At 36.6% G+C, this 21,415-nt stretch overlaps 4 protein-coding genes across 6 annotated transcripts; 1 reads left to right on the top strand and 3 right to left on the bottom strand.

Annotated features, from left to right (window-relative positions):
• The first annotated feature begins 181 nt into the window (after window positions 1–181).
• On the top strand, window positions 182–927 carry LOC126802745 (pleckstrin homology domain-containing protein 1). Its single transcript, XM_050530427.1, has one exon. It carries the CDS (start codon window positions 230–232, stop codon window positions 662–664), a length of 435 nt encoding a protein of 144 aa, XP_050386384.1. The 5' UTR covers window positions 182–229; the 3' UTR covers window positions 665–927.
• A 358-nt stretch (window positions 928–1,285) lies between these two features.
• LOC126802656 (anthranilate synthase alpha subunit 1, chloroplastic) lies at window positions 1,286–5,066 on the bottom strand. The gene is given in 12 exon segments (XM_050530310.1): window positions 1,286–1,606; window positions 1,711–1,797; window positions 2,026–2,102; window positions 2,248–2,404; window positions 2,666–2,722; window positions 2,835–3,081; window positions 3,170–3,285; window positions 3,604–3,755; window positions 3,998–4,108; window positions 4,111–4,177; window positions 4,280–4,452; window positions 4,895–5,066. Coding segments are annotated over 12 exon segments (1,737 nt in total).
• Window positions 5,067–12,848: 7,782 nt separating this feature from the next.
• On the bottom strand, window positions 12,849–17,005 carry LOC126802541 (probable zinc metalloprotease EGY2, chloroplastic). The gene is made up of 12 exons (XM_050530185.1): window positions 16,754–17,005; window positions 16,576–16,660; window positions 16,358–16,483; window positions 15,843–15,893; window positions 15,644–15,751; window positions 15,364–15,438; window positions 15,191–15,296; window positions 14,992–15,085; window positions 14,411–14,564; window positions 13,764–13,971; window positions 13,371–13,531; window positions 12,849–13,285 (listed from the first exon to the last, which is right to left on the bottom strand). The coding sequence occupies exons 1-12, from the start codon at window positions 16,903–16,905 to the stop codon at window positions 13,010–13,012; spliced, it is 1,596 nt and encodes a 531-aa protein (XP_050386142.1). The 5' UTR covers window positions 16,906–17,005; the 3' UTR covers window positions 12,849–13,009.
• Window positions 17,006–17,918: 913 nt separating this feature from the next.
• On the bottom strand, window positions 17,919–21,095 carry LOC126802853 (uncharacterized). Of its 3 annotated transcripts, none has more exons than XM_050530562.1 (7): window positions 20,962–21,095; window positions 20,778–20,867; window positions 20,558–20,662; window positions 19,433–19,498; window positions 19,279–19,347; window positions 18,828–19,183; window positions 17,919–18,337 (listed from the first exon to the last, which is right to left on the bottom strand). In XM_050530562.1, exons 1-6 carry the CDS (start codon window positions 20,995–20,997, stop codon window positions 19,052–19,054), a joined length of 498 nt encoding a protein of 165 aa, XP_050386519.1. In that variant the 5' UTR covers window positions 20,998–21,095; the 3' UTR covers window positions 17,919–18,337; window positions 18,828–19,051. The 3 variants fall into 3 exon arrangements, with proteins under 3 accessions (XP_050386519.1, XP_050386520.1, XP_050386521.1); XM_050530563.1 differs by having other exon boundaries at window positions 17,919–18,307; XM_050530564.1 differs by lacking the exon at window positions 17,919–18,337 and having other exon boundaries at window positions 19,121–19,183; window positions 19,257–19,347.
• Between the last annotated feature and the right edge of the window lie 320 nt (window positions 21,096–21,415).

The raw sequence follows: 21,415 nt of genomic DNA, 5'->3' as shown, positions 1-21,415 counted from the left end.
TCGCGCAAATGTACCTTTCTTCACAAAATGAAGCAGTCAACGGTTCCAACTCTAAATATCCAAACTTACCGAGGCATAATTCTAATTACTAAAACTCTCACAATTTTTTCCGCGAAAAAATATTAATATATAAGTGAAAATAAAAATACAATAAAGTCCGACTCACACAGATATTTCGATCTTCTTCTTCAGTTCTTCTAATCAGAATTCGATCCCACTAAACTCTCCGATGGCGAGTCTATGGCGGGCCGCGACGGGCCTGACCGACAAGCCAGCCGACCACGACGGCGTGGAGTTCTGGTCAAACCCGGAGCGGACGGGGTGGCTAACCAAGCAAGGGGAGTACATCAAGACGTGGCGTCGCCGCTGGTTCGTTCTGAAGCAAGGCAAGCTCTTCTGGTTCAAAGACTCCACCGTCACGCGCGCGTCGAGATCACGCGGCGTGATCCCGGTGGCCAAGTGCCTGACGGTGAAGGGCGCGGAGGACGTGGTGAACAAGCAGTACGCTTTCGAGCTCTCCACGCGCTCCGAGACCATGTACTTCATCGCCGACTCGGAGAAGGAGAAGGAGGACTGGATCAACTCGATCGGACGGTCGATCGTGCAGCACTCCAGGTCGGTGACGGACTCTGAGGTCGTGGATTACGATAGCAACAAGAACTAGAACAATGCCTTTTAGGTTAGTTTCGGCGCGTGCATAAATGTGGAGTCCTCTAACTCTTTTCTGTTTGTTTATATTAAATTATCATTGTGTTTCTTGGTTATGGTTGGGTTTGCTAAATTTGTCCTGCTTTTGTTATTAGGTTTAATCCCAATTTGGGATTGTTGATTAGTTTTTATTTGATTGGTGTGTAAAGTTTGGATTTTTAAGGGAAAGATTAGTGCTTTGATATATATAATCCAATTGATCTGGTATCATTAATTTGGGTTTATCAAATTTGGATATTTCAGACCCAAAAAAATTAGATATGAATCTGGTAGTACTTAGTTTTTGGTTATCAAAACTGGAATTTTTATGCTTTTTTTGGCTGCTAGAATCAGATTCATTTTAATATCCAGGGAATCCAGAAGTTGAAACCTGAGGTGATATGAGTAGAAGCTGTACCAAACCCTTGTTTCTAAACAGAAACTTTAGGGAAATGTCATTTTACACATGATGACTTCCATACTACTTGAAAGTTCGTACTTTCTTAAAGAAACAAAACTATAATAACCATAATTCAAAGATCTGGTCTGGTTACTGAAAAATACATTAGCTAGTAATAGAGCTCAGGCTGTTCTGCATTCATTGTACGAATGCTTCCTCTGCCAAGTCGATGGCACGGACGAGACCGGCGGCTTTGTTCTGGCACTCTTGGTTCTCATCGGCAGGGTCACTATCAGCAACTATTCCAGCACCAGCTTGGAGATATGCAACCCACTCGCGGCGGGTGTCACCATTGTTGTAAGAGTACATTGTGTCGAACCGGGGTGCTGTTGGGAACACTATGGTCCTCAGAGCTAGTGCAATGTCCATATCGCCTGAGAAATAAACTGCTCCAAATCCGCCACTGTATGGTCCCCTGCGGTTCACCTCCAATTCATCAATAAGCTCCATGGCCTTTACCTGCATTACATCATGATTCACATCATACAGTTAATGAGAATTCAAATATATATCAAATTTGGAAGGTGAAAGTATAGGAAAGTAAACAATAGTCGAGTGACAACCTTTGGCGCTCCACTCACAGTTCCCACCGGCAATGCAGCTCGCAGAGCGTCCCAACAGGTGAGTCCATCTCTTAGCTCTCCGGTAACCTACATGATGCACCATCACCTTAGCATCTTATTCCACTGGTTTTAAGGTAACAAACACATTGTATCACTGAAAGACTAGCAGTCATAGAACTAAACTTAATCAATTCAGAGAAAGAGAGATGGTGACAACGTTTTAGTAATCTGGTCTGAGCAGCTACAGATAACATTTATAGCAGCAAGTCATGTTTTATCACATAATAAGTAGTTCGTTAAGTCGGTGGTGCTCACCGTAGAGCTTATGTGCATGACATGGGAATATCGTTCCACGTCCATTAGTCTTTCCACCTTCACCTAACCAAATTTTGCTACCTGCATCAAATTTTCAGATGTTCCAAGTTCAAACTCGTGGTGTATGCAAAACATGGAAAGAGTACTTGCAATTTGCATTCCAGTTATACTGTCCTACAGACAAAAATTAATTTCCACACTATTAGACAATGCTTCACAGACAAACCTTCCCGACGTCGTTTCTGCCCAAGTCCACCAGCATAATATGTTCAGCGCACTGCTTCTCATCTTGGAGCAGTTTAACCTCTAAAAGTGCGTCCTCTGCCGCGGTTTTCCCTCTTCTGGCTGTGCCGGCTAATGGCCGGTTCACAATCCTTTTCTGTTCACATCATATCAAAGAACATTCTCATTTGTATACACTTTCAGCCATCACCAGAAAGAACAGAAAAGAAGAAGAAGAAAGAACGAACATGACAGCGTGTAAGCTCAGATGATGATAATAACAACTTGGAGGATCCCCCAATAAAGAGCATCTAAAGTAGAAATAGATATCTATCTGTTAATCAAACTTCGGTACTCATCTAAATAAATCAAAACTAAGAGAAGAAAATTTTAGACAAGGTGTAGCAAAATTATTTACCTTCTTTGCACTCATAAGAATTTCCGGACTTGAAGCAACCAGAATACACCCACTAGCCTGTTTCAAGTTTCAACAGAGATTTAAAAAACAAACTGCCAATTTTAGTTAACATTATCAACCAAACCAGTAAATATAGAATACATTAAACCACAAAGACATACACCCTGACCTGCAAATATGTCAAGTATGGACTCGGATTTACAGTCCTCAGCGCTCTATAAACTTCAAATGGATCAGCAAATGTTCGACGTTCAAATCGCTGACTTAAGACGATTTGGAAAATATCCCCTGAGAGTATATGCTCCTTTGCCTTCTTTACAATGTCCTTGTATGCCTCACTGCTCATGTTTGAATTCGTTAAAGGAGGACCAAAATGGTGAGTCTGCAGATTCACTGCACCGGGAGATATCTTTGGTCTGACAATCGACATTTAAATCAATTAGCTCTAAATCAAAGTACAAATGATGAATGTAACTATAAGCAACAAGTACTATAGGCACTCACGGGTCGATGTCGTGTACACGAGCCACTAACTGCTCCAACCGTCTTACTCCATCGAGGTAGGCTTTCTCAACCGAGGAGTATCGGTCGAGCCTCACCCAGTGAATGATATATGCTTTCTGTAATGAAGGCAGCAAAAAGATCTCATAAGCACCTCAGGAATCCATAAGTAGTACTGAATCCAAGTAAAACAACTCATAAGCTGGCAGCTAAAAGTTTTACAAGAAAGTATGTTGCAGAGGTAAATGTAATGGTCATATATGAAGATAATACATATAGCGCAAGTGCGCAACAGGAAAAAACAGTTATTTCACAGTTTATAATTCCACACTGTTTGTTTCTTTATAGCAGTCTAATAATAACACCAGAGTTCCAACCTTTAACATTAAAGTTGAACCAAAGTTTCATGCAGAAAGACTGGAAATTTGAATATGTACCTTCTCTACGTGATCAAACACTATAACATCATCATAGAGTCCTAGATGCATATCTGGAAGATTTCTGTCATCCTCGGGAGCCTTTGAGAATGGCAGTCTTCTCTTTTCCGCATATCGAACTGTGTCATATGAGAAGAATCCTACCCAACCACCTGCCCATAAACACTTTATTAGAGGTTGTCTTAGGCTAGTCTTATAAGAGGAAAACCTTCTCTTAAAACGAAAGCAGAATAGTAGATTGTAGCAGATCTGCAATGAAGGAAAATAAGAAACCATATATGCAGTTTTAAATTTCAGCGGCATATAATCTAGCAGAAGTGTCTTAAACTCAGAACTGTGAGACAGTAATTTGCAAGCAATTATTATGATTAGTACTTTGTAACCTGTTCCTTACCACAAAATGCATCTGGAAGTTCATCAATAAGTTGGGGACTCCAATTCTCTGAGATTCTTTTCGGAATGACCATGGGATCTTCAACAAACTCCTCTACTGAACACCCTGCTTTACCGTCACCTTATTTTCTTTTGCTACAATTTCCATTGCTGGTTGAGCTCCAACAACGCTATATCGCCCCTGACATAATCAATTCAACACAGTGAGTCATAATAAATTACATAAAACAACTACAATCTCAAAGGCCATAGATATCAAAGCATGTCTATGACAGTTCAAGACCTGGGTGCTCTGCTCAACCGACTCGAACAGAAAACTGGGAGCTTCTCTATCATCTTCCTTCACCAAGCATCGATATGCAAGAACCGGTGTGAGCTGGTCCAAGAAAATGCACTTGTACAAGGGAACCAAATTTCCATTCTTCGATGCTTCTTCAAACTTCTTTACATCAGTAACTGAAATGAAACCAAAACAAAAACATCATTTCCAAAAACACCACCAGAAGAAAAATGCACTAAATCCTGAAACTCCTTCAACCAAATTCCTCAAACTTTTTTTCATTAATATTCACATATAGCTAAAGAAAACATAAGAGAAAAAAATACCCACATTAAAGTTCGTATCTTTCTTACAATGTTTTTTTCCTTTTTTGAGAATGTATCTTTCTTACATTTTCTGCCAAACATTCATGAAAAAGAAGAAGAAAGAAAGCCAAGAATTTCGAATCCAAGACATTCTCTTTTAACCATGAGTGAGCTAAATTCAACTGGTTGTGCTTACATATAAGAACACAAAATGACAAAAACAAGAGCCAAGAAGGAATTTCAAGTCCTTTGTCACCCTCAATTTCTAAACAACCAAAACAGTGAAAAACAAAACAGGGGACGTTGAATTAACCCAAGGACGGATTCTTCTCAGAGCAGCATTTGATTTCTGGGACGCATCTGAGTTTTGGAACACATGAAAGTGACGAGCTTGCGGTTCTAGTGAAAATGTTAATGGCCGGCACCGGGGACAACCGGTGAGTTGCCGGCGTAACTAAGCGGTGTGAGAAGCCGAGAACTTGCATGTCGGAGAAGAAACGAAGACGGTCGGTAACTGAAAAGTTGCAAGGAAATGTGGGTTTTATTTTAGTTTTCTCTAAAAGACTAGAAGCTTTGGACAGTGGTGAGATGTGTATGCATGGTTAGAGGGTCTATTTATAGTCAATTGGTCAGTTATAACGTTTTACTGTAAGCGAAAAAACAGTGTATAAGCCGAGCCGCTGGAGCTAGTACTATTCATAAACCGAATAATAAGCAATAAATAAGTAATGATTTCATTTCTATTTTTCATTTTAAATTTTGACATGTAATTTTGATTTTCAATTAAAATAGATAAGAAAATTGGGGGAGTGGTGAGAGTTCAACACATTGAATTTTCACCTGCTACTAGTTACCATTTGGTTCTTCTTTCCTTTATCTGCATAATTGCTTGTCTGAATTCATATTGGTGACCAATTGGGATATACCATAAAAGAGATTTCTCCAAATTAAATGGCATTATCATAGAAGAGTAATTTCAATGAAATCATGAGTACTCCTTTTTTATTAGAGAAAATTTTGCTTCTTACGTATGTAGTTTGAGTCGCACATATACTATGTAATGCATTTTATAATAAATCTAATTACTAGGTTACGATACCCGCGCACTTCCACGGCCGGGTTTCACTATTTTTTTTTACAGTAGTTTATTAGTTTAAGATCTGATTGTAAGTTAATTAGAGTTTTTAAAACTGGTTTAAGTGGAGAGCATAGCGAAGAAAGCGAGTTACAGAAAAAGAGAGAGAGAAAGAGAGAGAGGAATCGAATCAGAATTAGATGAGAGAAATAGGAAAAAATACCCAGTGGCGGTCAAGTAAATAAGCAAAAAAAAAGGCATAAGCTTAGTTGAGTCGAGCCACCACAGGTTGCACTGTTTCTTGACAGTTTTCTATTAGTTTAGAGTCTGATTGTAAGCGAATAAAAAAATTTAGAACTGGTTTAAGTGGAGAGCATAATAAAGAAAGTGAAATACAGAGAAAGAGAGCAATCGAAATAGAAGAAGAGGAAAGAGTGAGGAACAAAATTTATACCCAATAGTAGTCAAATAAATAACCAAAAATAAATAAATAACAAAAAAAAAGACATGAGCCGAACCGATAATGTTCATAAGTCGTTTAACAGTGCATCACCAAATTTAAGGTCTGATTTTAAGCGAATTAAAGTTTTTAAAACTGGTTTAAGTGGAGAAAATAGCAAAGAAAGCGAGATACAAAAAAGAGAGAATAATCAAAGGAGAAGAAAAAGAGATAGACTAAGATAAAAAAAATTTATAACTAGTGACAGTCGAGTAAATAAGCGAAAAAAAAAAGGACATGAGCCGAACTGAGTTGAGTAAAGCCGCTGGAGCCGACGCTGTTCATAAACCTTATGAATAGTGGATCAACAAATAAAATATAGTAAACTGGGTTATGATACCCGCGCGCTGCCACAGGTTTCAATATTTTTTTATAGTCGTTTATTAGTTTAAGATATGATTGTAAGTGAATTAAAGTTTTTAGAATTGGTTTAAATAGAGAAAATAGTGAAGAAAGCGAGTTACAGAAAGATAAAGAGAGCAATCGAAGAAGAAGAAGATGAGAGAATGAGGCAAAAAAAATTTATACTCAGTGACAGTCAAGTAAATAAGCGAAAAAAAACAGGAAATAAGCTGAGCCGAGTCAAACCACCGCAGGATTTCTTGACAGTAGTCTATTAGTTTAGAATCTGATTATAAGCGAATAAGAGTTTTTAGAACTAGTTTACGTGAATAGAATAACAATGAAAACGAGATATATAGAGAGAGAGTGCGCAATCGAAAGAGAAGAAGACGAGAGAATAGGACAAAAAAATTATACCAAGTGATAATCGAGTAAATAAACTGAAAAACATGACATAAGTCGAGTCGAGCCGAACGGGGGGTTGTATTAGTAGTCTATTAGTTTAGGGCCTGATTATAAGTGAATTAGAGTTTTTTAGAACTAGTTTAAGTGGAGAAAATAACGAAGAAAGCGAGATACAGAGAGAGAGGAAACGAAGGAGAAAAAGAGGAAAAAATAAGGCAGAAAATTTTTTATACCCGGTAGCAATCGAGTAAATAAGCGGAAAAAAAAGATATGAGCTAAACCGACAATGTTCATAAGTCGTTGAACAATGAATCACCAAATTTAGAGCCTGATTGTAAGCGAATTAGAGTTTTTAAAAACTGGTTTAAGTGGAGAGAATAGCGAAGAAAGCAAGATACAAAGAGATAGAGCAATCGAATGAGAAGAAGAGGAGAGAATAAAATTAAAAAAAATTTATACCCAATAATAGTCGAGTAAATAAACAAAAAAAAGACATGAGCCCAGCCTAGCCGAGTTGAGCCAACCCGCTGGAGCCGGCACTATTCATAAGAGAATAACGAAGAAAACGAGATACATAGAGAGAGTGCGCAATCGAAAAAGAAGAAGAGGAGAGTATATGACAAAAAAATTATACTCAGTGACAATCGAGTAAATAAATTGAAAAACATGACATAAGCCGAGTCGAGCCAAACCGGGGGTTGTATTATTTTTTGACAGTAATCTATTAGTTTAGGGTCTGATTGTAAGCGAATTAAAGTTTTTAGAACTAGTTTAAGTGGAGAAAATAACAAAGAAAACAAGATACATAGATATAGATATATATATATATATATATATAGAGAGAGAGAGAGAGAGAGAGAGAGAGAGATGAAACGAAGGAGAAAAAGAGGAAAGAATAAGGCAGAACAAAATTTATACCCGGTAGCAATCGAGTAAATAAGCGGAAAAAAAGATATGAGCTAACCGACAATGCATCACCAAATTTAGGGCCTGATTGAAAACGAATTAGAGTTTTAAAAACTGATTTAAGTGAAGAGAATACGAAAAAAAACAAGATACAAAAAGATAGAGCAATCGAATGAGAAGCAGATGAAAGAATAAAATTTAAAAAAATTATACCTAATAACAGTCGAGTAAATAAACAAAAAAAAGACATAAGCCCAACCTAACCGAGTTGAGCCAACCTGCTGGAGCCGGTACTGTTTATGAGCCTTATAAACAGTGGATCAACAAATAATATGTATTAAATAAACTGACACACGTACTGTACGTAAAAAACAACAATCGATCGGTCTTAGATCTTCTAATTGTAACATCTAATAGGCAATCATCCAATAACATTTGGAACTAGATCACACGTACACTATGTATTAGAATGGAAATTACTGATTTTCTCTCCAATTCTTGATGTATTACAATCTTGAATTCCGAATGACAATTCAAGTCTAGTAAACGCCTAACTAATCTTCTTTCAAGTTTAATTAAACACCTCATAAATCTTCTGAGTTGGTTTTTGCTTCTTTCTACTACTTGTTTTCGGGGTCGGAATTGGGTCCACGTACAAATGACGGTTCCACCAAAGCAAACAGAAATACACAATCAATGAGAAACGGTCGAAGTTCAAAACACCTAGGGTTTCTCCCTTCAATTTAACTGAAATGGCCATGCGACAAAGTCCGCAACACAGTTTAACTGGGACCCAATTTCAAACGTAAAACCAAGAAGAAGCTTTGCTGTAAACAGAAATGAATATCACATTCACAGTCAAGGTCTCACCTAACTTCAAACAAAGCTTGATATGATGAGGTGAAGAACAGTCCATGGTGTGCATTAGACGCCACTGTGTTCAATTCACAAACTGTGATGCAGACACTTACTTGATCATTGAAATGGAGAGTTAACAGTCTCTGCATGCAAGTGATGATGAGCTTGAGGTTCTGGTACCACCGGTGGAGATGCCGTTAACCTGCCGGTGAGTTGCTGACGGACCCAAGTGCATGGTGAGATTGAGGTGCAGTGAGCTTGCATATTGAAGAAGTGAAACGGTCGGTAACGGAAAATGAAGAGGTGCAAGAAATGTGATCGAGTTTTGTTTGTTTTGTGAAACTGGGTTTTGGAACTCGGAATTTTTGGACAGTGGTGGGGAAGTTCGGCATGAGAGACTGTGAAAGAGTGTATTATTAATATATACTCGTTCATAATACGTTATGAACGTATGACATCAAATTCTTTCAAAAAACAAATATCATCTTGTGTAAATTTTTTTGTAATACTTTAAACAGGAAATTTGGGGGAATATGGTGAGTCTTTGGGTTTGGCTTCTAGTTACCTCACTTACCTGCATGGTTCTTCTTTCCTAGCTTTATCTGCAGAATTGCTCATCTGATTTCTTCAGTGATATGTAAAACGTTATTACCGCAACTAGAATAATGCCTCAATTACTCGCGTTATATTAGAATAGTTTTGATGATAGTTTCAAATCGTACATTAGGAAACGAATTTGATAATATCTAATGATAGATTGACACCTGATGTAAAACAGTGTTAAGTATTGAATCATCAAAATGTAAGATTCAATAATACTAGACAAAGAGTCTTGTAATCATTGGTGCACTCACCGTAAATTTGCCATCAAATTGTAAATAAATTACAATAAATTGTAATGCTTCCCTTTTTAAAACATGTAAGAATGTAACATGACAAAAATAGAAAGTAAAGACCCAAAATCCTTTTTATTTTTATTTTATCAACCTCAGTCTATTCTATTTGGCATATTATTTTAAACAATTTTTCCAAACACTTTTTATAATGAGGGGAATTCAATTTATAGAATAGAAAATCTCGATTGAGTTGATATATCATGTCAAATTTACCGTTATTATAAATTTCGGATTACACAAATAGTGCAATAGCTAGTGGTTCATTCCCCCTCTCCATAAGTGTTAATCATAGAATGTCAAAGCAATCCTCTGACCCTATTATTAAGTATCATAATATCGTAGGATGCAAATTAGCCGACTATTTTTTGTTTGTCCATCCAATATCCATCTCAAATTAATGATACATGTCCTTTTTTAACTCAAGTTTAATCAAGGCTAACAGTATATCTATATATATCATAAATAAAATTATATTTTGTTTGATTTTAGTTTAACTCAATTTCTGCTTTTATTTTCTTCTAAAAAAAATTCTGCTTTTATTTTGTTTTGGGGAATTCTAGTTTATTGGGAACTATGTATACCTTCTTTAATTTTTATCAAATTTTATTACCTCTTTTACCCTCTCTCTCTCTCTCTCTCAATACTTCTTCAGTTCTCTACTGTACATTCATTAATTCATATATATAATCAACTCACCATATGCCAAAATTTCTTCTTAATCCTTTTGCTTTGGGCTTTCTATTCTTTGATTCCTTACCACACCTACTGACCTAATTTCAAAATCATACTGCTCCCTTGATATTGTAATCACTAAACTTCACCCCTCTCTGCGTTTTGTTTCAAGTTTCCACAAGCACTGGCCGATTTCAATTCTTCTGACAGAATACTTTTATCAAATTAATTTCTTTGCCCACAAGCCAAACCCTATGTATCTACTAATCGATGACTTCAATAACTAACATGTTGAGTGATTCTGAGATTAAAGACGCCATGTTAAGGTTTAGATGGAAGTAAAATATTTGTGAACCAAGATTTTTAATTGGATGCTGAAATATAAAGAGATGGAAAATTATAATTTTTATATAAATCATCGTGAAAATCGTTGGGTGGGTTTGGGGTTGCACAGATGAAAACGCAAGAAATTGAGAATAGATTTCTTCTCTCCCCCGCCCCCCCCCCCCGCGATAGCAACACCATTAACCGATTTATCATATGTTCTTGTTTTGTTAAAGGGTAAAAGTGGAAACAAAATTTTACAAAAAATTGAGATATACATAATAAATTTGGAGGTGCAAATAGAACGACCCTTTTATTTTTATAGAAACAAGAAATTAACCTCTAGTCATTATAGGTTAATGAACCCATATCGTGGATCTCTTCTTTTATTCTCATGAACATCCGCAATTAATTAATCCTCCCTCATGAACGCTTTTGTAACCTCTCTGGGGATTACGACATTACGTAGTATAAAATTCAATCAAAGAAATAGTAATAATTTTCAAAAAAAAAAAGTAGTAGTTTTTTGGGTAAATTCCTTCTATGATACTTGAAGTATGACTATTGAACACTTTGGTACGTAATATTTTAAAGATTACAGTTTAGTATCTGAAATTAGGTATTATAGGAAACTGTAGTACATATCTTGACTAATATAAGGGTAAAATAGACATTTAAATATATTATGTATAAAAATACAATAAAAACATGAGTTTTATTTGTTTATTATCCTCAAATCCTAATTGTTTTATACGTTTAAGTTAATATTTTTTGGTTATGTTGATAGCATAAGTCAATTTTATATTTATAAAATTCAATCGTCTCACAAAACTATTATGTGAGGCTATATTTAATTAATTAAAAGCATTCTCGTGGGTATTTAAATAATAAATTCTATATTTTCTAAACAAAAATCCAATTTATCACCTTCAATTAAAGGCTAAAATTAATTTATATTTATTTTCTCGCAAACGGTACAAAAATGACGTATACCAACGTGATAGAAATTAGTCTTGAACCCATAAAATTCTATTTGTATTTGTTTTTGATAAATAATATGTAAATGTCAATTTTACCCTCTATATTTAACAAAGAAGTCAATATAAGTACTAAAGTGACATAAAATCTAACTTCAAGTACCAAACTGTTCTCTTTGAAACATTGGGTACTAAAGTGTTCGATTGATCATACCTCATGTACCATAAAATGAATTTACCCTAGTTTTTTTTGGGAGAGAGAGTGATATATTTGATTTTTTATTTCCAGAAATTTTGTTCATGATAATTATTTAACCATGGTAAAAAAGAAGGACATGTGTCAGTAAGATAAGAAAATTGGCATTTTAGTGGGCATATTAAGATGGTCAAATTTACTTTTATTGTAACAGTGTTCACCTGTTTGAGAAGGCCTTTGCTATCCAACTCGACCACACGTCCAAGCCACAATGGATTAAGGTACGCACATCTAGAACATTCATATATTTGGAATTGGAATATGCACATGTAGAATGCCAAAAACATTGATAAAATGTTTTAAGTTTTGGTGTGCATCTTATCGTATTAAGGGGAGGGGTTCTAACATGGCTACTTTCTAGCCACGAGGATACCAATTCTAAATTGGATCCCACGCGCAAAGATTATGTTAGACTAATATCCATACATAGGATAAATGACAAGCATGAGACACATCCTTGTGTCCTGGTTCTTCTTTTGCTCTAATCAATTTCCAGAACTTGTGGATTCTTCGCTACTTCTGGCAACCAGCAGTTTGCATTTCATTTCCTTTCACAACAGGAAAGCTGTTGCGACTCATAGGAAGTTTATAAAACAAACAAATACAGTATTGACATTGGAAAGTAAAGAGTTCTGAGATATCAAATTTCAGGCCAGATTGTTGTTCAATCTATTTGTAACAAGCAAACAAACAAAGACTGGTACGATTTTGGGACTGTTATTCGGCTTGTGCAAGAGGCAACGTGATGGCATTGAACTATAATACTATACTATATTGCCGAAATCATGTAGCGTATCTAAAATTCATTTAGTCCACTATCACTGATGACACTTTTACCAAAATAAAACCTTCAATGATAATCTTAAATGCTTGTATTTCATGGCTAAGATATACGTGGTTCTTAGGCTTTAATTAATAAACACATGACTGAGAATCTGACTCCTATTCCTTCTTAATTTATTGAAGTCTAATAAATGTCATCCTAAAATCTTCTCAGCTATTTCCAAACCATTGTTTCCACTTTCCTTGAGCTGCAAGCAGCCTTATATAATGATAATCAAGGTAAAAAGAAATAAAAAAAATTACTGCCAATATCAATACAAGGTGATATACTCAAGTATCCATTGACGTGATCGGTGATGTATGTGTCAAACTAGTATCTGAGCTAATATGTATGTATCTATCATCTTCTCAGATGAACCTACAAGAAACAATGCCTCAGAGCATATCCGTTAACCCTGAGAAACTTGAGATACTTGTCATGTCATCCATGAAAGGAAACGGGTATGGTAAGCATACCAGCAACCCCAAGAACAAAACTAACACGCCCGCGGCAACATATTTGTCATCAGGATCTGTAATCTCCTCAGCAAGAGGAGCAATTGGCCCCCGCTGTAAGAAGAATATCAGAGCTACCCAATAGAATGCCACATCATTGATTAGTGAAGATAATCCAAGCAGCACGATACAGAAACCAGTGAAGCGAGCGGAAGCCTGTGAGAGGAGACAATCAAGTGTACTTTAATCACATTTTAGCTCTCAAAGCTTTAACTCGTAACGAACTTGAGAAGGTGCATACCTTTCTTCCCCAAATGGCAAAAGAAATTCTTCCCCCATCAAGTTCTCCAGCAGGAATGCTGTTAATGGCATTGATCAGGAGTCCAGCCCATGCCCAGATCAACAGAGGATTAACAGATATGGGTGCGCCTTCCTTGAGCGCATCACCAAGAAGAAGTTTTGCTATAAGAGAAATTAATGTCACAGTCAATGTCTCATCTAACTTAAGACAAAGGTTGAGGGGAAAAGGTCCAAAACTTGCTTGGTAAATAATGTTATGCACTAGAAACTGTTTCCCACACACTGTTATGCAGACTGGTGACTCAAATGGAAAGTTACCAATATCTGTTCATGCAAAGTTGCAAACTCATTACCAGTGTCTGCATGCATTTTATCTCGGATGCAAAGTGCTTACCAATGGCCCCGGCAAGAAAGGACTCGTGAAACACAGAAGCATCAACAATGATTCCAACACCATCATTAGGTGGTAAGATGAATCCTAAGAGCAAAAGAATAATGCCCAAGGAAAACCCAGCCAAAGGTCCTGCTGCTGCAACTTTCAGAAGATCTTCACGCTTGGGTACAATATTTACAATTCTTGTAATTGTACCAAAAGAGCCTATCTGCCAGCAATAGCTCATTAGAATGTATATACGTTTTGAATAAAAGAAAATTATAATATATTAGCATCTTATGCACCTACAAGCACAATGACAGACTTATATTGGAGCGGGCATTTTGTAAGTTAAGAATATCCTTTGTATATCACTCCTTAGCATCACTTTGAACTCGTGACAAGCATATCATAATTATCATCACAGATGACAGTCTATATGATAATTCCACATTGTCTAGCAGCCAACAGTTGTTCTTCAATATGAGTTTTTTATTGACACACCGCATTTTAACTTATCAAAAAGATTAAAATCAACTTTATTATCAGTCTTTATGGCGAACAAGGTAAAAGCACTGCTTCACACACCTATACAGAGATTTATTTACTAGATGAAACATAGTGTTAATCCTAGGGGGTTGGAGGACCATTCTGCTTATGATAATTACCTGCCAACTGGGGACAAAATACGGCACTCCAAGCTTGATTCCAGTGTTGGTTGCAGCTAAAATGTGGCCGAGCTCATGCACCCCCAAAACAAGTGCAGTTACAAGGGCTCCGGGTAAACCTTTGTTTAACAGCTCAACATTATCAAAAGCGGACCTGGGAAAGTACAGAAAACTATCGTTAATCAAATGACAGAAAATCAGTCAATGGTTCCTAGTTAGTCTTCACAATATCACTTAAATGCATAAAAACCACAACCTAAAGTTCACAACTTCAGCTTTCACAAGAATGAATAAAGTAATAATTCAACAATGACAGATATAAGTAACTGGACTATCCAACTTGAGGAAGAGAGCACACTAGGAAATGGAGCTGAATTTGTATTCTTTTTCCTTCAACAACACATTAGGCTCAAGGTAATCACATACATGCAAGCGCACACTGAAGTATATTGGCATAAAACATTATGCATATAACTGCATCAATGAAATCGGTAAAAAATTCCCTAAAGTGGTCATATATGATGATGGTTCACTATATTCAAAAGCATAAATAACAATGTGCAACAAAAGGAACTGCGTACAATAAGTTGGCCTGCAATTCAGGAACATTCCGAAGAAGTAAAGTAAACAAGGTGACCAGTCCAAATGCACCAGCTGCGACCCACTCTGGGACAGCTGCAACAATTGTCACCAATTCATCAATCATTAATGAAGCATAAGTTCCAGAGACTAATACCGCCAATGAAAATTCCTGGAACAAAGAAGGAGCTAGATCATCACCAGTTGTCTCTGGCTGCAATGTCCTCCGTGGAACTACTACCGCCACTGGTTGATCATCCTCAGGATTGACTAAAAGGAAAAGCTTGTACTCATCTCGAAACTTATCCTGCAAACATAGTCTGCAGATGTTGATAAAGAATCAATCATATATTTTGAGCAGTAGAGAGAGCTACCTTCATTCTCTTTGATATCTTCTCGTAACTTTTTGCAGCCTTCCCTCGTAGATTTCCTTTAAACAACACTCCAGCCTTGAGGATATTACACAATAATCAGACATGTAAACCCACAGAGGCTACATAGCATATGCAAATAATAATCCCATGATTGACACTTTCTCATTCCTTTCTGTATGAGACGTTTAAGTCCAATAAGCAAGTACAACTTCCAGATCTCTCTTTAAAGTATAGAAAGAACTTCATTAACAGGTAAAGAAAGTGCAACCAGTCAACTCACCTCATATGGATCCTGGCCGGTTACGAAAAAAGTATCAAAGCCAAAAACTTGGTTCTTGAGAATTTCAAGTGTTTCTTTTGGAATCCGGATTGATTCACCCTGCTGTGGCTGTTCAACAAAATTATAAAGATAAAGATGTTATGAAATGGAAAGAAGATACATCTTCTAGATAGGAACAGCAAACAAACTTTATAATCACCTTCACACCTGGCAGAGGTGATCCACTAGCAACTTCTGCGTTATCAGCATCCTGTATCAAAGACAACCTTGGCACAATAAGAATCAACAGAGTTCATTTTCAAAACGCTGCTCATCAAAATACATTGCGTATTCTCACTTCAGGTGGCATACGAAAGTTAAAAAAAAAAATCAACTTTCAGGAAGATAAGCTCTCCTTTTACTGATATCTAATAGACAACTCGCTTATAGATGAAGGTGTACGATGTGAGATTTCTATGCTGAACCACTCTTATTCGAATATCTAATAAACATTGCATATAAAAGTCCAATGACTAACTCCCTAAGTCTAGAGTCAGTATTTCCATGCATTACCATTAAACATGAAACACTTAGGAACACACTAAGTAGTTCCATATGAAAAATACAAATCAACGAGTTTGTCTAATTTCTCCGGATAACACAATCTCTAAGTCAAAATTCAAGAAACTCCAACATGTAATGTGAAAGATAAAATCTTCAACTAACAGGCAATACCTGAACACCCTCTTGAGGCTTAGTTTCAACCTCATTGTTTATTTGGTTGGCAACAATCGGCTGAGAATCAAGTTGCGCCGGCACCTCACCAGAATCTCCACTTGCATGTTCATGACCTGCCTTCTCCTACAACACACAAACACAAATCAGAAACCCACCAAATCAAAGTTACAGACTTTCAGACTACAAAAATTGCTAAACCCAACAAGAATATAAACCTCATCATTATTGTTATCTGATTCCTTCTCTGTCTCACTAGCTCTACACCCTACTTCACGCTTACTCAAATTCCTCAATTGACCTCTATAAACCAAAAGCACAACCATCATTATTACTGTAACAAATACAAAAATGAAAACTTGGGTAAATAAATCATAGAAAAAAATGGAACTTTACCTGGAAATGTGGTGGAGCTTTGCATTAGTCGTACGACACCGTTTTGGCCAAGAATCAGGAGAAGCAGAACAGGGCTGAAACCGAAGATCGCAGCAGGAGCTACACTGAGAAATGGGGACGAAATTCCCGCGGAAATTGGCGGAGAAGTTCATAATGGAGTAATGGGTAGCGAAAAGGTTTAATCTTGATGAGACCCAATTGCCATTGAAGCTGAAAATTAAGAAGGTTCGGAAAAGTCTGAAGCTTTCTCAGTGTTTCTCTTATCTCAAACGAAATATCTGTTTTCTGCTTCGTTGGGTTAAATGGGCGCGTAAATCATATCTTTTTCTTTCTTTCTTTTTTGTCTTTTTTATTTATTTATTGAAGTTGAACCTTCTTGGAATATTACTGGAATCAGAATCACTTCCGGGAATCTCAGGTAATTATCTGTTTGGTAGGAAACTAAAGTAAATATTTTGATACAACCTTGCATTCCGGTGAAAGCATCTTCGAAAAAAGTGTTCTGACATATATTTTGTTGACGACAAATTAGCGCATAAGAGTTAATTAGGTAAGAATAATGCTAGATGAATCACCTAATATGAACTTCTGGTGTGTCAAAGGAAAGCCGATGACAATCATTCTTTCACATAGTTAAAACTTTTGGTGTAGTGGTTTCTGACCGCGACAACTCTTTAACCAGAGTTCTAATGGGCCTATTGTAGCGAAAAACTTGGTCGTGTTGGGTCACTGGAGGCATTACTGTGGCCAAGGCGCCCAGGCTGTAATGGTCTGGGTTGGAACCATTTCACATGGACCCCATCAGAGATTAGATCTTCGGTTGTGAGGATACCCTGATGTTCCGATTCTGGACTATCTCTGCTCGTAAGAGCCACATGAGACTAGGAGCCCCTATGTCTATGGGGTATGGTTTCTTACCGTGAAATATAAAAAAAAAAAAACAAAAACTTTTGGTGACGAAGAATGTGAGATGGTGTTCTCACATAAATTACCAGTTTAGTAAACAAAAACTCAGTCGCAAAACGTAATTTCCAAACCACCTACAAACTTTAATGAGTTTCTGTGGCCCAAAAGCTTCAAGCACCATATACATTTTGTTTCTCAATTCTCTTTATCTAAAGTTGGCACCGGTTAGCAAGAAGCAAACATCAAATGTGCATCTATCTGCCACCAAAATATCTGAATATCTGACTGCTAATCCACGGCCTAGTTAATGTGTCACCAAAGTTTGAGATTTTATATACAAAGATTACATTCCAGTAGAACTGTTAAAAGCTTGGGTAGGATGAAAGAGCAGATCAGGTGAGCTTCACATATCCTCAGGCTGCACATCCCACCTTCTCTTGCGCTTTCTCTTACCAGAATCCACATTCAGAATAAACACTTTCTGCAACACTTCTGACAATGGAGCGGGTGCTTGAATCACAAAATCATAATCATCATCATCATTGCGGCCAACCCAACCATGATATGGTCTCCGCCTCCTTGTTAGAAAAGTATCCAGTTGTCGTGCGGAGTGAGCAACAAGAGTTCCTTGCTGGCCTTGTGAATCTCCTTCAGTAAGTAGCAGAAAGTTATTTGCATCTGCAATACAAGGGAATCTTCATAATCTAACAGAACTGAAGTCATAGGAGCATTGAAAATTTTGTATAAAAAAAAGTGTAAATTAGCAACTACGAAACAAGTGCATACTAGGGAGACTTCAAATTATTCTCTGCTTACTGCAAACTGAAAGTATTCCTATGACTAGAATGTCGGAGTTAACTAGCTCAGTATTTTATTTCTCTCTGGGAATTTGTAGTTACAACATCTATGAGAACGGGATAAAAGTGGCATCAGCTTTGCAGACAATTGCCATTGTGAGTCCAGTGCACCTTATCCCATGGTTCAATAGTTTCAATTTTAACAATGATTCCTACGCTCATAGCAAGATGGACAGCTATACTAATACTCTAAGAGGGGAGTGATTCTAGATGCAGTCACTCTGATAAGAGGGCAATAAATTCAGGAAAGCTATTTTGATACTTCAATTGTAAACATAAACAAATTACTAGAAATAATTAGATAATATTACCAGGCAATTGAGTGGGTGATGCAGAGTCCAAAGGTTTGTTATGTGATGAGGAATCCAGATCATCCTTGCTCCTAACTGTATTGTTCACAACCTCAACGTTTGAGCATGGCAAGATAATAACCTTTCTTAAAGAGGAGGACAGGGGTTCTGATGTTTCCACCACACTTCCACCACTCGGATTGTTTTCTACAAATGCAACCTAGAAAGATAAGAATATAATCAAGTTAAGCCAGCAATGTCACAAAAGCTAACATACTGTTTACATTGAAGGTAATATATATAACCTTGCTTATGGAATGTCCAGCTCCTGAAGTTTCAGTATCAACACCTCTTGCATCAGTTTGAGGTGATACCTCCTTAAAAAAATAAAAAATGAGGTAAAGTAAGTAAGGTACACATGTGTAATGCTATTGATGGGTAATATACTACCTAACATTGAAGGTATAGTAACCTTGCTTAATGGTCCGGCTCCTGAAGTTCCAGTGTCCTTTCCACAGCTAGATTTTTTTGGAGAAGCAACCTGGGAAAGTATAAAGTTAACTGAAGCTAACTGTAAGCAACACCATCCATGGTAATACGTCATTATACATGAAAAGTAGAATAACCTTGCTAGAGGAGGGTCCATCAGTTTCAGCATAATTTCTGCCTTTTGACTTTTCCAGTGAAGCATTCTTGTAAAGAAAAAATAAGATATTAAGTAAGCTAAATGCATAGTGTTAACATTGAAGGACTCAAACCAGCATTAAGGTTATTAATGGCATATATCAAAGAGTCGCATATGAACCACTACAACAAGCTAGTACATCTACTGAGGAATCGTTTCAGCAGAATAAAGCCAAAATGATCACAAGGGATGGGTGATAGAAAGAGAAGAAACATTAGGAAAAGGACAGCAGCACCTAGAAGTACTGTGACTAGTGAAGAAACTGAAGTTTGATCATAACATAAAGACTGATGACTATCTGTTTAAACTTTAAAACGACATACAACAGCCTATTCAAGAGGATACATTACTGAAGAAAGAAAATTTATGGAAAATACTTTAAAAACCAATTAGTAATAAATAATAATGTAAAGCTGGACAGACAATACAAAGAAACACAGATAGTATACAGTATACACAGAACCATAACACTGATAAAAAAAAATTCTTGATTACATGTTCATAGCTTTGCAAGGGGTAGTTCAGGACATACCAATATAGTGAATGCAGTTTTAACACCAAGGTTTGATTTTCAATTGATTCCATGACAATATCAATCCATTTACTGGGGGAAAATGCCGTGTTTCCCTACCGAACAAGAGCAAATGGTGTTTCGTACTCCAAATATCAGTAGGGTAAACAAAAAGTATCCCCATTACATGATAGTCAACTGAGGAAAACAATTGGAACTATATGCTTTGATGGCTCAATATCCACTAAAAGCACAATGGAGGCAAGATCCTCATCAAATATTCAATTCACAAACAGATACAATCACTAGAGAATCTTTCTCAGATGAAAAAATTGGTACTTCTGTAAGGGAACAAAAAATTTCAATTCTAAGTAAGCACACAAACAAATGGCCCTCTTTCTTCATATCAATTTGAAACCACTAAACAACACAGGGAGGCAAACACACAACAAAGAAACACATCAAGTGAAATCCATCAAGTTCAATAAAGATGCCAACCAACAAAGTCCCCATCTTTTCAGTAATTCACTTCAGACAAGCATCAAAACAACATACCTCATTCTCATCACCATTTGTTTGATCCGGCGCAAGTGCATCAATTAGTACACTGTAAGAAGCCTCTTCTATAAATCTCCACCCTTCTTCTCCGTAAAGGTCTTCCTGAAACCAAAACCCTTCTCACAGTTCAAACAAAACCCCAAAGCAACAATCTTTCACATAATAAAAGCAGGGGATCAGAAATTCTCAAAGGCAACAAAGAAAAAGTAGTACCCACTTTCAGTAACCGGTTCACTTTCTGACGAACCAGTTTAGCCTCAAAACCCATTTCCACCATGGCCTCAACGGCAGCAGCCATACGAGAAGCCTTCAAAACAAGAAGAAGCAATAAATAAAGGAACCATATATAAAACAAGCAGAAAATGCAGAGAAGTTTTTGAGAAAATTGATAACTTCCCAACCTGGGATGGTCGACTTGGACGTCTTCTTGGAGCCATTGTGAAGCTGAAGGTAGTCACTCTGAAACGTGAAGAACAGTGAGACCCAGAAGCCAGTAAAGCACAGACACTAAACTACTTTATACTTGAGGTGATGGTCGTTTGAGTGACCATGAATCTCACAAATAAATTATAAATGTTTTTTATAATAATTATTGTTATAAATTTATTAAAAAAATAATACTTCACATTTTTTTATAAAGTGAGCGTGAAGTAGACACGGGAGCGATAAATTTACTTTATTTAATTTAAGTTTGTTCTTGTCAAGGTCTAAACCCTAAACCTTCACTTTCTAGGTGCTGTGTAATAATTTGTTTCTGGATAATTTTTTCAGTTAAGCTTTTTGTTGTGATGACACTTTGCTAATGGAATACAATTAATATTTTTCAGAAAGAAACAAAATAAGATGAGTGAATTT

The sequence above is a fragment of the Argentina anserina genome, chromosome 7 (assembly GCF_933775445.1).
Source record: "Argentina anserina chromosome 7, drPotAnse1.1, whole genome shotgun sequence".
In the NCBI taxonomy this organism is placed as follows: domain Eukaryota; kingdom Viridiplantae; phylum Streptophyta; class Magnoliopsida; order Rosales; family Rosaceae; genus Argentina; species Argentina anserina.
The sequence above is the reverse complement of the archived record's forward strand: the minus strand, read 5'-3'. Positions and strand labels throughout refer to the sequence as shown.

Bases quoted from the DNA above. Each gene is read 5' to 3' on its own strand.
- LOC126802541 (XM_050530185.1), bottom strand. From the start codon at position 16,905: ATGAACTTCTCCGCCAATTTCCGCGGGAATTTCGTCCCCATTTCTCAG. The intron at 16,661-16,753 runs GTAAAGTTCCAT...TTTGGTTTATAG, and splicing joins AAGCTCCACCACATTTCCAG to AGGTCAATTGAGGAATTTGA. The intron at 13,532-13,763 runs GTAAGCACTTTG...TTTCTCTTATAG, and splicing joins CTTTCTTGCCGGGGCCATTG to CAAAACTTCTTCTTGGTGAT.
- LOC126802745 (XM_050530427.1), top strand. From the start codon at position 230: ATGGCGAGTCTATGGCGGGCCGCGACGGGCCTGACCGACAAGCCAGCC.
- LOC126802853 (XM_050530562.1), bottom strand. From the start codon at position 20,997: ATGGCTCCAAGAAGACGTCCAAGTCGACCATCCCAG. The intron at 20,663-20,777 runs GTGGGTACTACT...TTTTGGTTTCAG, and splicing joins AAGTGAACCGGTTACTGAAA to GAAGACCTTTACGGAGAAGA. The intron at 19,499-20,557 runs GTATGTTGTTTT...TTTCTTTACAAG, and splicing joins CAAATGGTGATGAGAATGAG to AATGCTTCACTGGAAAAGTC.